Here is a 22,174-nt window from a genome sequence, read left to right as displayed (position 1 = left end):
TATGTTTCAATTGGAAAAAGTATGCATCTCGTTGTGCAAGTCCTCTATTGTAGTAGCTTAGGAAACTTAGGACTAGTGTCCATATTTTCACCGCCAAGCTACGACCTTTATGTTAAAGCTAGGAACAGTTCAGTGTTCCACCAACCAATTCAGGCTTAAGGACAAATTAAAATGACCCGAACCGTGAACACTGTTCAGCTGCTGAACTTCAGCAATTTGACCTGATTTTTGAATAAAAATGCCGGGTAACCTGAACTATTTAAATTAAAAACTAATTTTCAGTGAGCTTCAGGTTGACCTGACCTGTTCCGAACTTCGTTTGTTGCAGTGAAAACATATTCTTTGTATGTATGCACTATACATGAGACAGGTCTAACGGAAAATTATATTTTTCAACTTGAAGTTTTAAAATTCTGGTAACAACGCTTGGAAACATAGCTATTCCTGGTGTTGTGCTACATATTGATACTTTATCTGAATGGTTTTCGAGAAGAACGTGAAAAAGTTACATCGCAACGCAACTGGAAGGCGAACATTTTTTTGCCATTGAATCTGAATCAACAAAATTCATTGAGTTCCTTCAATCGCCGCCAGCAATTTTTCAGTTAGCAGAAGTTTCGAATTGAAGTTTTTCTTTGTTTCCTTTTTTATGAATGTCGGGTTAGTAGTACCAAATGAAAGCTACATCGTTCTGACGAAGGTGGGGACGAGATTTCATAGAAATTCGTTCGATTATCTGACAATGTATACTTTCGATTCTACAATTCATCACTCTTCAATTTATTGCTTAATCCGATATTGCACATTGCAATGCTATTGGGGTACAGAATTGAAATAATCGAAACATTCGAAATTGTTTCTGTTTCATTTTTTTTTTCAAGATAATATTTCTTAAACTTGGTGTCTTTAATTTCGTAATCTGATGAGCGAGTTATGTGTCGAATTAAAGATTGTAGAAGTTTAAAAAATGTGTAGCTATCTCTTGTTGTGGACTTTGTATATGGATCGCGTGGATTCAATATACAACGAAGCTGAAAAGTTTGCTTTTGACAGGTTATGGGCCGTAAGTTTTATTAAGGAAGTTTGTCAAATGTTTGGGTCTTTTTTCACAGAGAGACCTCGTTATGGATAGGGCTCTTTTTTGCTCTTTCTTATTTACAACATCTTTCTTTAAACGTCGTATGAATATTTTTGTGTTTTAAATGGTGACTAATGATGTGAATATGTCGGTCGGTTAAAAATAAACTAAAAGCAACAACATTTTAACGACACATGATGCACAAGCTCAGTGAATTGAATAGTTTCTATTTTACGGTGAATTATTCTGGAAAATTATTTTTTCCAATTTTTATTGTCGTAATTTCATTTCGGACTTGTAACCTATCAATTTGACATTAAATGTTTTTTTTTTTATTTTAAAATCACACTTACATAATGTTTAGCTAATTAAACAGATATAGAAAATCATTTTCATCACACAATTTTTCTTCTTCTTCTTCTTCTTCTTTTTACTTATTTTTCAACAAATTAAATATAATTTTTGATTCTGAAAATGGAAGTAACGCATTCATAGAGTGTACAATGCATGTAGTCAAAGACATTCGCTAGCTTTTTTGCCTATCAATATCGTCGAACATGACGTGAAACACTCAAAACTAAATAACCAGTTCTAAAGCCACAAAAACAAAAATATTGACTGAAATGGAGCACTCATGAATTCACATTTGAAATGTTTTCGGTTTAATGAGTTTATTGGTTCGATGTTGGTTCAGAACTAGAGATGTGCGGGCCGACCTATTTTCAAAACCCGACCCAGCCCGGCCTAAACCAATTTCACAAATCTATAGAACACTTGAAAGTAAGCTTACGCTCGGACTGTATTGCAATTTTTCTTTAATTTTTCACATTTTTCTTAAAGACGAACAAAGTCGGGCCAGCCCGAATCTTTGTTTTTGAAATCCGAGCCCGCCCGAGCCCGACTAATTTTTGAAACCCGGACCCAAGCCCGTTCGGGTCGGGCTGGGCCGGGTCGGGTAGGTGAATTTCGGGCGGCCCGCACATCTCTATTCAGAACTACAGGATACCGGCAAGCTGTAGTCCCTGGACTGTTCAAATTGCAAACAAATATCCAAACTGGTGTTGTTTCGGTCGATTGCAATTAGATTTTTGATTATATTGAATGGCGATTCGACATTGTCGAAGAATGTTTTCGATTTTGCTGAAATTTTTGACTGCTAGTGAGCCATCAATTTTGATCTGATAATAATTTTACTGAATGCGTACACTATAATGTAATGCTATACTTCCATTGATGGCATTAAACTATTTTTTTTTTGTTGCAACTCCCCTTTTTGGGTTTCATTTAGGTATTAGCATTTATTTATGGGGTGGATCGTTGATTTAAATCCTCTATCTACAGTTAGAGACAGTGAAATGGAAGCATGAATTTGCTTCAGCTGTTTTTCAGTTGATCAGTACCAACAATCAAAACTGTTTGCACATATTTACAAGGCTTTAACACCACGCACGTGCGTGAAGCAGCTTCAACCGTATAAACAGTTTTGATTGTATGCGTAAATCAGCTGAAAAACAGTTGAAGCAAATTCATGCTGAAATTTTACTGCCTATGACTGTACTAAAATTTAGTTGGTAAATCCGTAGGAAATTCTTTGGATAAGTCCCTAAATTAACAGAAAATAATTTAAAATTCCGCAGGTATGGTTCTAGAACCAACGTTAAAGCAAACTAATTTAGGAAAATACAAAATGGTAGATCGTAGAATGTTAAATTAAATCGCTTTTCAACGAAATCTGCCCCATTTTCTCGTATTAATTTTTACAGCTGACCCACATGACGAGAATAAAATTATTAAAAATAACCAGCAGTCATATAGGATATCAAGTCATCTCAACATTCGAGTGCAATGTGAGTTACATAAGCTGTAGCTGAATTTTAAAGTTCCTATCCTACGAAGAGGGCAACAAAAAAAAAATCATTTTGAACCATCCCCATCAACACATTTATTTATTGTCATGCGCACATTCACACAAATTCACATTTTCACAGAGATATGTTTTGATGCGATATCGAGCCTGGTTGATGATATTTTATTAGTTTTTTTTTTATTTGTGGTCGTTGCTAATAACTGTTTTTAATATATTAGAATTGGTGAAAGTAAAATTTTCATATTTTCAATTCGAATATATTAAGAACAGCGAAAACGTTGCTGTAACTATCAGGCATTTAAATGTCGAAATATCGCTCGAGAGATGGTTATTGTCACAATTATCGAAAATATTAAATTGCTTCCGTAGGATTGAATTTGATTCGACGAATTTGAATGATTTCGTTGAGAGGTTTGACCTGGATTAACAACGTTGATTTTCCAGCCTAAATTTCTTTGCATGAAGCACTTGGATTTGAATGAAGTCAATTAAAATTTTTTGTTCGATTCGATAATGAATGATTGGCAAAGTATTTACTTGATAATATAGCAGATCTGGTGTGTCCATAGCTACTGTCCAATTTAAAAACGCTGGCTCACCAGGTTCACAATGAAGATCTAATGTCTTAAAATACTCGTCGAATGAATTCATCTCTGAGGATCTGTCCTTCGTTTTTGGTCGCCATTCGCATAGTCTTCCGGCTTTTAAGATAAAAAAAAGAACTTCAATTCCTAGCAAATTCTCAATTTAAATTCAAAGAAAATAAAAACCGAAAATTTTAGACAACAGTCGAGTTCCAGAGCAATTTGTTAGTTGATGCGATATGATTTATTAATCGTTTTACTCAAACCGTACGTGTGACTTCAACAATATGATTTCCTTAGTCACTGCTGAAGTACAGGCGGAGCAAAACGTGACAACCCCGACATAGTAAAATAAACCAGACTGGAGTGCTCGATTCGACTAGGTACCTGATTTTCTTGCATTGTTAAATTTTGCGAATAAAATTTATTCAATTTATGTCAGTGTTCAGTTGAGCTGATTTCATTTTCATACAAATGTCCCTTATTTGACGTTTCAAAAATTAAGCGCTTCTGCCTGGTTTATTTTACTCTGCCGTGGTGAGAACTTAATGGCACATTTTTAGGTGTCATATTTTCTTAATTACAGTCGACGTCAATGAAAAATCAAGAACTTCCTTCAGCTGTTTCACTCATACAAATAGTGCTTATACGGGTAACATAGTAACGATACGCACGTGGTAGTGGTAAAACTGCAAAAAGACGTACGAGCAGTTTTGTTTGCATGAGTGGACCATCTGAAAAACAGCTACAGCAAATTCACTGACGTTTCCTGTATACCGTCTGTAAACGTCTTCAAACTGACTCACCTGCGGTCGGATCTACATATCCGTCACTATGATACTCAACGCCAGCATATATTTTCTCCCTTCGCTGTTCCGATTCCGATTTCAATCCGAATCCTCCTTCAGGCGAATCCGTTATGTAGAATGGATGAAACTTGTCCAACTGAGATGGCTTATCGCCACCTTCGACACTAAACACATACGTTTGGCCTCGTTCGACAAACAAGACTGGCACGAGCATATCATTCAAGTACCAGGCCATACCGAGCGACGGATAGTCGGCATGCGCTGCAAAGCCTCTTGATCCACCCATCGGACCAATACGAGCAGTGATCATTGTTTCGCCGAATAATTCCCGTGTCGGCCACAATGGCTTACTGTCTTTCTCTTCTTTGACGTCGAACAGAGACGTTGCACAAGATTGGTCGTTCTGGAACGAACAGTTGCTGTAAATTAATTAAACAATTCAATAAATCAAATTACCCGTGTTGCAAAATCGATTTGAATATCTTCGGTGTTCACATCGACACTTGTGTGAGAGTGAGCGTTAGCTTCCCGGCGAGTATTTAACGGTCCAATAGCAGCAATCACTGACACCTCACGATCAATAGGAAAAGCCCGATCGTTGACGGGCTCGTTAGTTTGAAGTGGACGACGGAATTTTATGCTTGTGACGCCGTTCTTTTGGTAACCAGTCACTACATTAGATTTTCTTCTAGTTTAATCAATCGAACTACACATCCATAACATTGAATATACATACAGACTTGCACATCGTTCCGACCTCCCACTCTTTCATCTGGACAAACGCCTTGCTTCCCGTCACATTCTGATATTTGCGACATGTAGTAATCATCAGCTCGAAAGACTCTTGCTTCGGCGTCATAGTAAGCAACAATAATGTCAGCACCGACCTGACATTAGGGAGAATTAGTAAACGGTTGGAATTAACTTTCGCAAAGTCTTACCATTTGAGGCCTTCCGTTTGTACCGGATATGCCGAATGCCATGTACTGGTCACCCTTTATTCGTCCGATCAATTCGATTTGAATATTGTCACCTTGAACATCCCACTTGATTTGCAATCTTCCATTCAACAGTTCTCTGCAATTTGTGTTTGGCGGTCGATGTGTCGTAGTAGTCTAAGGAAATAAGCCGAAATTAGCTATCATGTGCGCAACAACCGCTTATGGAACATTAAAATCTAAGATATCGATATAGCAAGTATAACACAGTTTACTTACTGGATTATACCACCACGGAGGCTAATAAAACACAGATCATTTAATACCGCCTTAATGGAGTTTATCAAGCTATTAAGAAAACTTACCGAAATTTTGGTTTGACCTAGCGCCGGAGGTACATCGAGATCTTTCGGTATATAGACATGCCCGAAATTGTGATGGTAGGTCGTTGACCAGACCGATAACCAATCAATGTCATACACCGTCAAACTTCCAGGCAACTGTATTTCTATATCTTCACCTTGATAAGCTCGTAGTGGTTCAATTGAACCCAGTTCGTTGGGAACCTTAAAGTTAACAATTGATATTACAAACTGACGCATAAATTCAAGGCTACATTGTACCTTTATACCCAATAGGTCTGGCTCGGAGCCGTTGCCGACCCAAAAAAATGCATCAGGTCCAGTGCCATCGTAATGTAAATTTGGAATGTAAAATGTCTTTGCATCCAAAACACTAATATTGCTGGAACGTAAGCCATGAGCTAAGCGTTTAAATTCGGGTAAAACCCGTGGTTTTGGTACATCTAATGCAGCTGGTATGAAAACTTCTCCAAAATCGACCTAGAACACACAGAAAGACAAACAGTGATAAACAGAGAAAACAGGCTGGAAATCTGCCAAACGAGTATGAAGTTTGCAGCCAGAGCAAAGCGGTGGCCATAATTCACACGAGTTTTTTTTTTACAGTTAGAGAAAATACCCTATCGCTTCAGTGCTTTTTAGTGACGAAAATAACCTTAGCATCACGTGAACTTTTAAGGTATAAGTTTCAAATGTTTAAGCCCTAAACATTAAAGATCTTATTCAGAAAATGGAATGGAATAAATGTAAAGCGAATGTATGGGACTAATAGAGCGAATTGAACGAAAAAAATTCACGGTTCGAAAACCCATTGAAATAAATTGAAAAAAGTCAATCGATGGACCTGCTTCTCCCAAGTGGGAGGAACATCCGAAAATAATTACAAAAGAAAAGTCACTTTTTTTACACTAGAGCTCAGACTCTTTCCCGCTCTATCAAATTTGTGTATTAATTGAACTCGACTTCGCCTCGGATCAACAAAGTTCACTTGAAGCATGACTCTGTAACTTTTCAACATCTTGGGATCTTCTTCCTAGTTGGGTAATCCCAACAAAAATCTCTTCGAGAAAAGTGTGACGCAGTCTTTGAAGTACAATTTCTAAAATGAATGATATCGCTAGAGTTGACGCTTTCAGCTTCGTTACGCAAAAATTAAATTTTACACCCAATTTTAGTTCAAACAAGCTGGCTTAGTTGTTCTCATCATCTGCCAAATAATTTTTACAAAAAAAAATTTAGACTGGAAACAACCAAAATTTTACCAAAAAAATCTGTTTGAACTGAAATTGGGTGTAAAATTTAATTTTTGCGTAACGAAGCTGAAAGCGTCAACTCTAGCGATATCATTCATTTTAGAAATTGTACTTCAAAGACTGCGTCACACTTTTCTCGAAGAGATTTTTGTTGGGATATCAGTCGTTTTAGAAGTTTTAGAACACTGCTTTTTATAACAGTTTATAACAGAAATTCGGAAATTTGGCAAAATTTGAAAATTTGACGAAATTCGACGAAAATCGAAAATTTGACGAAAATCGAAAATTTGACGAAAATCGAAAATTTGACGAAATTCGAAATTTGACGAAAATCGAAAATTTGACGAAATTCGAAAATTTCGAAAATTTGACGAAGAAAGTAATTCTCTATCTGCCACCATTCAAGAAATATCTCCAAAACCCCAATTGACCCACCCATTTCCAACTTTCGACATATTTCACAAATGCCCTTCTTTTCTACTCGTAAAACTCTGAGACTTTGCCGAAGAAAGTAACTCTCTATCTGCCACCATTCAAGAAATACCTCTAAAAACATAATTGACCCACCCATTTCCAACTTTCGACATTTTTTACATATGCCCCTCTGTTCTACTCGTAAACCTCTGAGACTTTGCCGAAGAAAGTAACTCTCTATCTTTCATAACCCAAAAAAATATTAGTCCTTTCATCCTACGCTCGAGTAGCTCAAAATTTGGTCACTCTAATCACTCTAGCTCAAACGAATCTGACCCGATTTTTTTAATTATTTTATTGTTCGAATCGTGTTACGAATACCTTTCATTTGATGGGTCGCACGCCTCTGTAGGTTTCAATACAGCTAAGATACAGCCGGAAACGCGTTCCCGACCCTCGAAAACCACACTCAGAAACCACTTCGAGGCCAATAAAACAAAATTCTGGTTTTTCCTGGGGTAATGGCGTATCACATTTTCATTTTTATGCCCACCCTGAGGTTCCTGCAAAATTTCATGGAGATTGGCTGACTAGTTTCCGAGATCGTCCGTCGATAGATAGATAGAAACATACAGAGTAAGTTGAAAGATTTTGATTGTTTGGGAAAAGTCAATTTGGTGTATTTTCTATGAAAAGTTGCCAATTTCAAAACGATGTATCTCCGGTAATTTTAGAGCTACATAGTCGAGTGATAGCTCGTTTTGCTCGTATTTGAAGCGCGAATAAGATAGAATAGGATTTGTGGTGATACAGGCCAAAGGAAAGAAACTTAAATTCTCGCCTATATATAGTTGCCGCGTCTCAAAAAATTTTCTTCGTTCTTTTTTTGGAAGTTAGACTGCGTCAAGTCCTCCGCTAACGCTCCGGACATGATAACTATTACTATTGACTGTATGCAGTAATCTGTTACTTTGAGTGGATTAAAAACAAAAATTGGAATAATAATATTATGTTAACCTCGTTGTGTAGAATGTACGACGCGGAAAGACTAAGTATTTGATTAAAAAAAAAATCTAAAAAAAGGTTTCGTTCCTAATTCGTATCTGTAATATCATATCTGTTGTGGAATCATTTATTTTTTGGTAATTCGGAACCGCCCGCGCTCACACATTTTCTAAAATCCCTAAAAATATGCTGTAAAATATGCGAGTATGAAATGTAGCCTACGCACACATATTTACGCCAAAGGATGGTATATTTGATGTAATTAAAATAGTATGTATTCTCATCTACACTCACTTCTGCATTTATCAATGGAGAAAACATGGAAAATAGGTAACTCCCGATTTTATCGACCAAAGGGATGCGTGCGCAATGCATTTCGTAGTATTTCTTTTTGAAAATCCACGACGATAACTTTAACTGTGTAACTGTTAAATGTTTATATTTGCTCTTTCATGGAATGTGGAGCAGAATATTTTCTTTTTACTACGAGAAAAATGAGTAATTAACCGTATTTGAGATATGAAATACAGGGGAGACATATAAATGTTTATTTGAACAATAACCGATGTCTAATTAAACGGAGCCCTGAGAACGATTTTGATGATTTTACGGAAAACTGAAACAGGTAAAAAGAAAACTTTTAATCAGAATCCATGGATCGTAATTAATTTCGTATTTGAAAAGATGCCGTTCTCAAAGCCAAATAAACGTTTACAGCTCCTAATTTAAATGAATGAAGTAAATTTTTGTCAAAGAATTATAAAATGGTAACAATAGTATATTACTTCCGAGGTTCCCCACTTGTCAAATAACAACTTGGAACCTCGTAAGTACAATGCTTTACGTGATTAGACAATGTAAATTAAAATGAAACATGCCGTAACACGTTAAAATGGTTTACTGGCAGATTATGTTTACTTATACCAATTTGAAAAAGATAACTGCATTAGCATTATTCATCCAATACTATCTTACAGTATGAGAAAGTAAACAAGTTACATTTTCGCTAGGTTTTGTTTAGAATTACGTAGAATAGCTCCAGAAACTCATTTTACACAAACGGCAAAGAACTAAATTGTATGTCCCTTCTAGAATTTTTTAGTAGAACGACCTATGTGCAAAATACACTTGGTGAAGATACATGCATGACATGGTTGGTATCGTTATAAAGCTTAGGATTTGGGTTAACATGGACCTTGTTGTTGTACTGGTAGTACATGTCAGCAGTCAAAGTTCACCGAGGGTGACTATTTTTACAAAATTCGAATTTTTTCAAAATTTTACCGCACTTTCGATTTTCTTTTTATGTGATTATTATTAATCACGGGACTGCCTTCCACTATAATCAAAAAGAAAATTTCATGTGCATGGGACAAGTAGTTTGACTATATTCAAACTCACCGTGCGTAATTCGTCTCTTTGCGTAAAAAGTTGTGTGCATATCTGGACTGTAGTACGCCTGAGAAGCATTATCATATCTCTTTGATAGAAGTCATAAATATTTTTACAAAGTAAAATTAAATTATTAGAAATTCCCAGTTTTGTTTTTTGAAGGTTTCAAAGCGTCACTCAGCCTCGTTTACTTTTACTTTTATCTTCATATCCTTGATAGTTTTCTCTTTTTTCTTTCAATTTCTGATTCAGTTAAGTACGTATGGAAGTATGTACTTGTGCACGTTTTTATAGTTAAACGGTACATAACAGAACTGCGAGATTTTTCCTTATAAAATCTAAAACAATACAATGTCATTGCTAGCGTTCACGAAAAATGTACCATGCGAGGTGCGGTGATGGTTTGGTACAATAGAGCTGACTCCTTTAAATTATTCCCCTTCGCCTTGACTAGACTATTACAGTAATAGCATTACTAACTATTATTAACAGAGTTGGGAACGTTCAGTTCAGTTAAATTACATTTTGCACAGTGCACTTAAATAACTGTTTCCGTTTTAAGTTAAGTGTGAATTACATTGGTTCGAGCGAAGTTCAATAACGTCGTCTCGCTCACACCAATGTAATTCCCATTTAAATTAAAACAGGAATCGCTTCGAATCCTGACGTCCTCGGATGTATTTTCCTGGTGATTTAGGTGCACAGTTCTAGGTCCCACAGGCGAAATTGCGTAAAGGTAAAGAGCCAAAAGCAGGGTCACTTTACGGCTATTTTCATCAGTGAGTGATATAAACATGAAATTTGTAACATTTCGCATTGCGGTTCTTTAGACGCAATGATTTTAATTATTACACAAAATACTGAACCACAAATATTATCTTAAGATTGTCAACCTTTTTGCTCAGATTTGTGCAAACTTTCTTCTGAAACCACAACGAGCAGGTAGAGAAGATTTATGGAAATTTTCCTTGTCTTTTTGCTAACATCGATGGGGTAAGAAATGTTAATTAACATTTTGTATTTGTGTAATTGTATTTCGTAGATACCTAACGAATGTTTTTTCTAGTTTCATTGTAACATTTAATGAAATCACAAAAGACATGGTGTGGAAGTCGACAGTCAGTATCTTGTCCTTTTCCATTGGTTTTCATTGTTATTTTCTTCTAACAAAAATTTCAAAGGTACAGTCGGTAACAGCGTAAATCCAGCCAATATTAAGAATTTTAAGAAACCTCTTCTAACAGCTGACAGCAGACGCGGTTGTCAAAACTCTCATCTATACTTTCGTGGCTTATTTCTGAGATTTCTAATCAGATTTGCTACTCAATGCGATATCAAATTTTGACAGCTGTCATCTCTGAAATATTTTTGATTTAACCGAAAGTAGTTATCATCGTCAATGGCACTTTTCACCGAGGAGTTAATTCTTCACGAATTAAATCGTCCGTGAAGAATGTAGCCTCAAAGTTAACTTTGACAGGATTAAGAGGGTACAAGGGCTTAGCTTCGGACAAGAACCAAATTTGCGCGAAAAATAGAGCATGCTTAGGAACATAATTCTCAGAATTTAAGATATGGAATACAGGAAAAAGGAGATTAACGGTTAATTTAAACCTTACTAAATAGAAATGTGTTTTCGCATTTATAAAATTACTTGATTTTCACAATTATTTTTCACAAATATGTTCTCCTTTTTTAAAATATCTTTTTATTTGGACGAAATTAAGAGTGATATCGCCAAATCTTCAGGTGATTTTTTTAACTTTGGAAACAAGCGGTCTCCGATTTTAATGAGTGATAGCTCGTTGGATTCGTCTTTCAATTCTAGGAAACACGTGTCTTTCACTTTTTCTTAAAAAAATTTGTTTTCTGTGAAAAACGCTCAAAAGTGAAGACATGCCAGAGGGTACCGAAAATAGTTTTTCGGCAATAACTCAAGAAAAAATTATTTTAAATGGTTGTAATGTTGTACGATTGTCGGCCTTGAAAAGACCTACAGGTATACGCACCGCTTATGACTAGAAATATAGTGAATGTTCGGAGAGGCCCAACTGCCAGAACAGCGTCTGGAACGGTTCTACGTGAGTAATTTTGTATCGTCTACTATTCCCTTACCGTATACGCTTCACTTTGACTCGAATATAGGTCGTTACAACATATCCAGTGTTAGTAATTCTCAGAGGCGCCGACTTTTGTTTGAGTTGTTGGGTGCTCAAATTTTTAGCCCCGTACGAAGTACGAAGGGGCTTATAGGATTACGATGCCGTGTGTAATTGATGGAATTCGAAGCAGACGGTAAGGGCAAAGTGGTTGCCTATGTTCATAGATAACGAATCCGCAATAAAAATTTTGTCCGTCCGTCCGTCTGTCACGTCGATATCTTGAGTAAATCAAATCCGATTTCAAAAATTTTTTTTCCATGAAATATAGTCGAAATAGTGAGGCTAAGTTCGAAGATGGGCGATTTTGGGTCGACCCCTCCCGAGCTGGGGCCCCATAACTGATTTAACGTTTTCCGAAGATATCTGCGGCCAGTCAAAGGCTAAACATGTAAGTGATACGTCAAATAAAAGGTATTTACAATACCGATCGACAAAAAAAAAGATTATGGAAATCAGATGATCGACTCGTTAGTTAGACCCCTTGGAGTGAACTAGGTACAGGGTGGCAAGCCGTTTTTGCTTGTAGGTTGGCCAAATTTGAACGGATTTCGATGGATTTTGCTTTATTAGATAGGTATTTATCGTACCAATCAGGGAAAAAAAAGTTCATGGAATTCGGTTTACAGAAGCGTGAGCTAGGTCTCTTTGAGTGAGCTTATATGTGGCTACTCGGCCGTACAGTGAACGTGGTGTTTTTTGTTAATATATCGAGGAAACTTTGACCGAATTTCATGAATTTTTTTTGTTTGAAAGGTATTATTGAATGTAAAGCAGCTGTACTAATTTCCACCTCCTAACAAAATGGCCGTCGGCAGCCATTTTGGATTTTTCTAAAAACAATAGAAATCGGTGAAAATGATACTTACAAAGTTACTGATCGCGCGTACGCAATAGATGTACGGGTTCGTACGGGGCTCAGTCGCAGCGAACGCTCCGACTGTTCTGACTCCTCGTTTTCTTCAATTTCAAGAGTTGTGCCCAAAACGATGAATCTTTTAGTTTTTCACATTTTTTTAACAACTTGGAGTCTCGACTAATCAAATTCAATAAAACGAAAACCTTTCGAAATGGTTCTCTGTGCAACTTAATTTGCAAGACCTTTAAATAACACCAATTTCAAACGAATTTACGGTAAAGGAGACTGGACTAAAGCTAACAGCCCACCATAACGACTTGTCTTTAGTTTTAAGGATTCTGACTTTGCTTTCTTTAAGTGAGGCATTATGGAAAATAGTTGTGGCTGATAAATGATGTGCACGTACTAAAAGTGTGTCACGCGAGCGGCAATTTTGAAATTTGAAGCCTTACCTAGATGAATATTTCTTCACATTCGAAGTTCAATGAAATTTCGATTTTTCATTTTTTTTCTCGTGTGATAATAGCACTGCCTCGCAGGACAGTTGACACTTGTGGGTATTTTGTATTTCAACCCAAAGAATGCATCCCACACTTCGAAACAAAAATTTCACTGCAAGATAGTGCGGTAATAGAATAATTTTTGGCTCGTATAGAGTAGCTCCAATCTACGCAGTCAGTTCGTAAATATCAATAGGAAATGAAAGTAAAATGCGTTATGTTTTCAAATATTGAGATGAAAACATTTGCATGGATACATTTCTTAGTGCAATTATTTAATTTATTTTTAGCTCCAGAAGATTTAAATCGAAATGTACTTGAAGGGGTCTGTTGTCAGGTGCTTCGCACCCAACAAATTCGTCTGTCGGGTGCTCACGCACCCATTGCCACCTAGAAGTCGGCGCCCCTGGTAATTCTTGTGAAAAATTATTAAATTTTTCTCGGAGAATTTTAGTCAAATAAAGTGTTAGCGTATACCAAATGACCTCAGGAGTCCGGAACAGTAATTAGTTTTTCAATTGGACCAATATTTCCTACGCGACAGGAGTTTGGAAAAACGATACGATCAAGTGGGAGCAAACGGTTTTCCAAACTCCTGTCACGTAGCAAATATTGGTCCAATTGAAAAACTAATTACTGTTCCGTAGTCCTGAGGTCATTTGCTATACGCTAACACTTTATTTGACTAAAATCCTCGGAGAAAACTTTAATGATTTTTCTCTTGATATTGCTAATAGTGGATCTGATATATTCGAGACATAGCGAAACGTTTTTCTATTGATAAGGTGAAAGAATAGTAGACAATAAAAAATGATTGCCGTAGTACCGTTCCAGGTGCTCTTCTGGCAGTTGGGCCCTCAGAAAGAAGGAAAAAATCTACATTTTGGCACCAACTTTTTTTTCAAGACTTCTGTAGGCTTGCAGCCCAAAAGTACTGGGTTCATTTATATGTGCAACGATAGTGGGTGAGGCCAGCTACACCACCCCATACTCAGTTACGTGGTACATCGAAGCTGCAGAGAAGGCGGACTCTCCGAACATTCACTATATTTCTAGTCATAACTATAGTGGATCAACTAGCACCAAGCGGTGCGCATACTCTACCTGTAGGTCTTTTCAAGGCCGACAATCGTACAACATTACAACCATTTAAAATAATTTTTTCTTGAGTTATTGCCGAAAAACTGTTTTCGGTACCCTCTGGCATGTCTTCACTTTTGAGCGCTTTTCACAGAAAACAAATTTTTTTAAGAAAAAGTGAAAGACACGTGTTTCCTAGAATTGAAAGACGAATTAAACGAACTACCACTCATTAAAATCGGAGACAGCTTGTTTCCCAATCACCTGAAGATTTGGCGATATCACTCAAGTAAAATCAAAAAAACTTTCTACGACGGCGGCCATCTTCTTTTTACAGTCTTCGATGTTCCAGAGGGGTAGGGTAATCTCGCACACCACACAAATTCATGGTGTGCGAGATTCACCTCTAACTGGTGAATCTCGCACAGTCATGACTTTTCGTTACATGTCGTAAAAGGACGCATACTATGATCGCGTGTGCGAGATTCCCCGACACCGTTCCAGATTCTTTTATTATTGAAGACACAATGAGCATTTCATTTGAATTAAAAGAGGTGGCGCCATAATATTTGGGCTATGTCCACAGCTAAACGAGCTAAACCCTTGTACAGCTGAATTTTTTTATAAAAATAATTTTTGACCGTTAAAAATTTGAATTTTGTATGAAAATTCAAATTTTTTTTCGTTGTTAGGTTGGATTTCCACAAAAGCCTGTCTGTCAAAATTATTTTTATAAAAAAATTCAGCTGTACGCTCTTAACTGAGGGACAAAAGTCAACGTCAGTGCATAAAACAGTTAGAATTCTTGTACGAGCTCTTGAGGTGGTAACTGTATAGGGGAATGTCGTTGGCAAAACTCATGACCATTGTTGTCAGTATACTTCGTATACTTCGATGTAAACAAAATAAATCATTGTTAACAAGAACGAATTGTGTTGTTCCTAAACATTATTTGAATTATTTTTAATTATTTACATCTAGTATTGAAGTGATGTTTCGTTGTTTATGGGGTCGTCCATAAAGGACGTCCGCGGTTTTTTAAGAATTTTAGACACCCTCTCCCCCATGTCCGCGATTTTTAGGTAATTTTGTTAAAACCTTCAAATCAAAAGTAAAATTGGTTTGCTTACATCGTAGTATAGATATAAAATAGCGCCATCTCTGCGCAACGACATTAACCTATATTATTGTCACAACGGAGTTTAATCTTATTAACGCCATTATCACAATGTTGAATGTAATAAGCGGATTCCTTAATTATGTAAATAGTCGCAGCTCTAAGAAATACTTTTCAGGGAGACCTAGTTTTCTTAGTTTTAATTAAAATCTTAATCGCATTCGTCGATGTAAATCGATTTTAAAAGCTTCATATTGGAAGAAATGACATTCACTGCTCACGCTCAGTTTCTCATAAACAATGCAGTGCAACGAAAAATGCATATGATGGAAAGACACACAAATATCACTGAAACTGTGTAGTTAGTATGGTAGTTAGTATTTACTATCGTTGTTACATTGAAATAAACCGAAACATTGAAAAATGATGTTTTCATTTGAAAAAAAAAATCTTTGAAACGGTATACTACCATACTCAACGGTATCGTTATAATGTGCTACAATTTTAAAAAAGAAAAATATTTAGAAAAGGGATTATAAGCTCCATAAAGAAGAATCATGTGAAAAGGAAGTATGAACACAAAGCCTAAACGGATACGGAAACATAAAGTTTCTTTCAAATTTTTCACGTATCAGAAATATATGTATGTACAACAACAACTTTAGAAGAGGCTTTATAATTCAAAAGAAAAGTTCTACCAACGCACTGCTAGCAACAATATTGCTGCATTAAAGTAGACTTTACGGGGTACAACTTAAGGCAAAATTATAATTTTAAAAGTATAAGTTTGAGTTTGGCCAATTTCTGTCCTCTTGTTATCAAAATTGTTTAGTTTACAGAATCTTTTTTTTTTAATTTAAAATAAATTTCCCAAGTACCATCAAAGTTTTAATGCATCTCGTGTGCATTGGAAGTTTTCAAGTTGATAAGCACTATTGTTTGATACCATCCCTATATAGAATCATAACAACGAAACTTTGGAATTGTTCACAGAAGCTAATGGTACGGCAGAGACCACTGATGGTACGACCTGTTATGTTAACCTTAACAGTTTTAATTACTGGTGATGAATTGAAAATTTAAATAAGTTTGTGAATGTCATAGTCAGTTAAAGACACTTGTGCATCCCTAACATTCATTTTCAGTGTACCCATCTTCAACATCGTACACGCTGTTATGAAGAATGACACTTTTCTCTTCTCAAAAATCTATTCAACATTTTCCACTTTCGCAAGTTTGTTCATGGCATTTAGAATTTAAAAAAAAACAACAACAAAGAAACGACACGATGATCCATTAGAACAATAAAATGTACGCCCTCAGCTAAACCAATAAAAATGACAAAATTCGTTGGAACATGTAGCAGTAGCTCAAAACTAATTGAACGTTTTTGTGATTTTTTTTTTCAATTCCGCACTTTATGTAAAATATTATATGGATGTTCAAAGAAGGCAGGACAATACTTTTTAATTCATTTATTGTCATGTAAAAAGAGTGAGAATTAGGGTGTAGCGGTTTTTACAAAATGTGTTAGTTCTTTTAAGGCTCAGCCGGAAATCCACTCAGCTGGTCCATCTGATCATTTTATGGAAGAAAAAAAAAATTCAAACTTTGATTTTGTGCTGCCGCCAGATCGATTTTTGAAAATTTCGTCGTTTTCGGTCCACATCACATATATCGATTTTTTACGGTGGGTTCAGTGTACATAAAAAGTTGAGTCAACATGGTAATCTAATCTCCAGGCTTCACAGATTATTTTATAAAAAAGATCAAGTCTAAAAAATATTTTTTGAGTTCATGACTGATTGTCAAAGTTCCCCGATGGTGATTTTGAGACTTTAATCTCGCCTCGAAATTTGATGAAAATGTGCAAAAATGTAAATTAATTACAACATTAAATACATCAAAATTTGAAAATGTAAAGAGACGTAGCCACTGGCTCTAGAACTTGTCAACAGTACGTAAATTAGCTTAGAAAACGCTTAAAATTGAAGGTTTCGCATTGTCAGAACCTGGGAATACATTATAAGCTAAAAAATTATTGATTTGAGGTAATTCGACTTTCGCCACCAATATTCCATTTACCAAAAACACAACTTTTTGTCAGATAAATATCAAATTTAGGTGTCCCAATTCAAATCAGATGTTGTATTTGACTCACCGCGGTCCATTTAGCATATTTAAAGTTTAATTTACATTTTTGCACATTTTCATCAAATTTCGAGGCGAGATTAAAGTCTCAAAATCACCATCGGGGAACTTTGACGATCAGTCATGAACTCAAAAAATATTTTTTAGACTTGATCTTTTTTATAAAATAATCTGTGAAGCCTGGAGATTAGATTACCATGTTGACTCAACTTTTTATGTACACCGAGCCCACCGTAAAAAATCGATATATGTGACGTGGACAGAAAACGACGAAATTTTCAAAAATCGATCTGGCGGCAGCACAAAATCAAAGTTAAAAAAAAATTCTTCCATAAAATGATCAGATGGACCAGCTGAGTGGATTTCCGGCTGAGCCTTAACAGAACAAACACATTTTGTAAAACCGCTACACCCTAGTGAGAATTCTCAGACCATTTCAATTTGTTTTTTTTTATTCATTCTACATTGCACATAATAGTAACATGAATATGGCTATGGCATGTGAAACAAGTTGGATTTATAACTTTGACGTCGTTATTCTCTCACACCGTATGGGATGTAAAAATGTTGACCTTACACCATCAAACCACCAGGTGATGAGAAATAAAACTAACGAATCACTCACAATTCTGTGATGTAACAATGTGTTTTGTGAATCATGTGGAATAAGAAAATGTTACACATTCCACATACGAAATCCAAATTGCTATTCCTTACACACATAACGTACGATGCGACTCGATATTACAGTGATAACAATCAAGTTCAATTAATTCCATTTTCAAAACGATCAGTTGTCTAAAAATCATTTTAATGTGTTTTCGAGAGTGTACAGTACACTGTATGAATTTTCTACGAAATTATTTACGATAGATTGATGATATAATTACATGCAAACTTACCGTGAAGCGTCTACACCACACCGATAGCCACCTAATGTCTCTAATTCGTTTACCCATTGGAAGCCGTAATATAATGTCAGCATTGTGGTATGCCTGAAGAATTGGTGGATTTCTGCAACCAAATAAAATCAAATTATCGTTGATGTGTTGTATCATTTTACAAGGACAATTTTTCCTCGAAAAAAAAGGTCTTATTGTATAATGGTATAATGTGTCGTGCCGTCATTATTTATATCAAAAGTATATTACGGATTGATGTACAATGGCATTGGATAGACAAAAGACTTTCCTTTTAGGCAATTGATTTCAACCCCTTTTTCAGGGATACAAGTGAAGTGGAAAAACCATTACATTATGGAAATATAATGCATGAATCTAACATATAATGTAATATGTTTTGAGGCAAATATCACGTACATTTAACAGTTATTTCTGTCTGCTGGAAAAGGCGTCATTAAAACAAATTAGTTGAATTAATAGTTGTTTATGCAACCGAGTGACAAATGCTTTTTAAGGCACTAAATATGTAATTGCTTCACGATGGTGAGTCGTAAATTTTTTGCCTAAAACACCATTTACGGACAACAGTGCCATCGAAGTAGTGTGTACATGGATTTTTATCTTATATAGATTTACGTACTGGTGACGTTTGTCAAAATGAGGACTCACCTGTCGTATATAAATTCTTGTGTCTAACTTGGACCTTAAACTGAAGCTTAGAGAATACGATCAACCTTGGTTGATATTATCAACTTGATAAAGTTTCAACTTCGCTACAAAAATCATGTCCGGAGCGATAGCGGAGGACTTGACGCAGTCTAACTTCCAAAAAAAGAACGAAGAAAATTTTTTGAGACGCGGCAACTATATATAGGCGAGAATTTAAGTTTCTTTCCTTTGGCCTGTATCACCACAAATCCTATTCTATCTTATTCGCGCTTCAAATACGAGCAAAACGAGCTATCACTCGACTATGTAACTTTAAAATTGCCGGAGATACATCGTTTTGAAGTTGGTCATTTTGATAGAAAATGTACCAAATTAACGTTTTTCAAACAATCAAAATCTTTCAACTTACTCTGTATGTTTCTATCTGTCTATCTGTCTATCTGTCTATCTATCGACGGTCGATCTCGGAAACTAGTCAGCCAATCTCCATGAAATTTTGCAGGAACCTCAGGGTGGGCATAAAAATGAAAATGTGATACGCCATTACCCCAGGAAAAACCAGAATTTTGTTTTATTGGCCTCGAAGTGGTTTCTGAGTGTGGTTTTCGAGGGTCGGGAACGCGTTTTCAGCTGTAACTCAGCTGTATTGAAACCTGCAGGGGCGTGTGACCCATCAAATGAAAGGTATTCGCCACACAAATCGAACAAAACGAGCCATCAGAACAGTCGGAGCGTTTGCTGCGACTGAGCCCCGTACAAACCCGTATATCTATTGCGTACGTGACCCTAGTGCGTCTGTCACCCTACTTTGACCGTAAGCCTATTGCGCCGGTTAAAGTAGTTAAAGTAAAATTATTATGTAATGTGTACATCTTAGAAATTGCGCATAGCGCAATTACGAAGCCCCGTACGACGTTCCTTTCAAATAAAACAAAAATTTCAAATAGCCCTAAAATTTTAATTTATTGAGTATAAATACACATAGGGCCTAGTATCGGCCTCAGTCCGAGGATCCAATTTTTTTTTCAACTACATTCTATTCGGCCTTTGATTACCTTCCAAATGAAACAAAAAATAGGAAAAACGGATGAAATTTGCTCGAGTTATATGTAAAATACACATAGGGCCCTAGTAGCGGCCTTAGTCCGAGGACCCAAATTTAATTTTTTTTCAACAACATTCTATTCGGCCTTTGATTACCTTCCAAATGAAACAAAAATTACGAAAAACGGATGAAATTTGCTCGAGTTATATGTAAAATACACATAGGGCCCTAGTAGCGGCCTTAGTCCAAGGACCCAAATTTAATTTTTTTTTCAACAACATTCTATTCGGTGTTCGATTATCTTTCAAATGAAACAAAAATTACGAAAAACGGATGAAATTTACTCGAGTTGTATGTAAAATACGCATAGGGCCCTAGTAGCGGCCTTAGTCCGAGGACCCAAATTTATTTTTTTTCAACAACATTCTATTCGGCCTTTGATTACCTTCCAAATGAAACAAAAATTACGAAAAACGGATGAAATTTGCTCGAGTTATATGTAAAATACACATAGGGCCCTAGTAGCGGCCTTAGTCCGAGGACCCAAATTTAATTTTTTTTCAACAACATTCTATTCGGCCTTTGATTACCTTTCAAATGAAACAAAAATTACGAAAAACGGATGAAATTTGCTCGAGTTATATGTAAAATACACATAGGGCCCTAGTAGCGGCCTTAGTCCGAGGACCCAAATTTAATTTTTTTTCAACAACATTCTATTCGGCCTTTGATTACCTTCCAAATGAAACAAAAATTACGAAAAACGGATGAAATTTGCTCGAGTTATATGTAAAATACACATAGGGCCCTAGTAGCGGCCTTAGTCCAAGGACCCAAATTTAATTTTTTTTTCAAATACATTCTATTCGGTGTTCGATTATCTTTCAAATGAAACAAAAATTACGAAAAACGGATGAAATTTACTTGAGTTCTATGTAAAATACACATAGGGCCCTAGTAGCATTTCACTTCTAAGGCCCTAACTCACGGTCCACTCACCCGATTTTAAAAAACTTTTTTTTCCTGGATTGGTATTGACAATACCTATCATTTGCCGTGTCATTTACATTTCCATCGTTTATTTTGCCATAAATATCACCAAAAGACCCTAAATCACTTAGGTGGCCCTAACTCACGAAGGGCCGACCCGAATATGCCCATCTTCGAACTTAGCCTCACTATTTCGACTATCTTTCAGGGAAAAAAAAATTTTTGAAATCGGATTTGATTTACTCAAGATATCGACGTGACGGACAGACGGACAGACGGACAGACGGACAGACGGACAGACGGACAGACGGACAGACGGACAGACGGACAGACGGACAGACGGACAGACGGACAGACGGACAGACGGACAGAAGGACAGACGGACAGACGGCCCAAATTTTTATTGCAGATTCGTCATCTATAAACATAGGCAAACACTTTGCCCTTACCGTCTGCTTCGAATTCCATCAATTACACACGGCATCGTAATCCTATAAGCCCCTTCGTACTTCGTACGGGGCTAAAAATAATTAGAAAAATTGGTGCAGATTTGGTTGAGCTAGAGTGGTCAGAGTGACCAAATTTTGAGCTACTCGAGCGTAGGATGAAAGGACTAATATTTTTGCGATTAGGAGAGATAGAGAGTTACTTTCTTCGGCAAAGTCTCAGAGTTTTACGAGTAGAACAGAGGGGCATATGTAAAAAATGTCGAAAGTTGGAAATGGGTGGGTCAATTATGTTTTTAGAGGTATTTCTTGAATGGTGGCAGATAGAGAGTTACTTTCTTCGGCAAAGTCTCAGAGTTTTACGAGTAGAAAAGAAGGTCATTTGCGAAAAATGTCGAAAGTTGGAAATGGGTGGGTCAATTGGGGTTTTGGAGACATTTCTTGAATGGTGGCAGATAGAGAATTACTTTCTTCGTCAAATTTTCGAATTTCGTCAAATTTTCGATTTTCGTTAAATTTCGTCAAATTTTCGAATTTCGTCAAATTTTTTCATT

The 22,174-nt window shown here is 36.2% G+C and overlaps 1 protein-coding gene across 2 annotated transcripts in view; it reads right to left on the bottom strand.

Annotated features, from left to right (window-relative positions):
• Positions 1-1,895: 1,895 nt before the first annotated feature.
• LOC119069335 (protein Skeletor, isoforms B/C) overlaps positions 1,896-22,174 on the bottom strand; it is a 64,902-nt gene continuing 44,623 nt past the window's right edge. The window contains exons 4-13 of one of the 2 annotated variants that reach the window (XM_037173401.1): positions 18,471-18,582; positions 5,900-6,118; positions 5,642-5,842; positions 5,556-5,576; positions 5,280-5,453; positions 5,075-5,225; positions 4,795-5,009; positions 4,336-4,741; positions 3,483-3,646; positions 1,896-3,412 (exon numbers count right to left, since the gene is read on the bottom strand). In XM_037173401.1, coding sequence (XP_037029296.1) covers positions 3,236-3,412; positions 3,483-3,646; positions 4,336-4,741; positions 4,795-5,009; positions 5,075-5,225; positions 5,280-5,453; positions 5,556-5,576; positions 5,642-5,842; positions 5,900-6,118; positions 18,471-18,582 — 1,840 coding nt within the window. In that variant the 3' untranslated portion in view covers positions 1,896-3,235. The remainder of the gene's footprint in view (positions 3,413-3,482; positions 3,647-4,335; positions 4,742-4,794; positions 5,010-5,074; positions 5,226-5,279; positions 5,454-5,555; positions 5,577-5,641; positions 5,843-5,899; positions 6,119-18,470; positions 18,583-22,174) is intronic. The other variant, XM_037173402.1, reaches the window with a different exon arrangement.

This window comes from Bradysia coprophila (genome assembly GCF_014529535.1).
Source record: "Bradysia coprophila strain Holo2 chromosome X unlocalized genomic scaffold, BU_Bcop_v1 contig_26, whole genome shotgun sequence".
Lineage (NCBI taxonomy): Eukaryota > Metazoa > Arthropoda > Insecta > Diptera > Sciaridae > Bradysia > Bradysia coprophila.
This window is presented reverse-complemented; position numbering and strand designations above follow the sequence as displayed.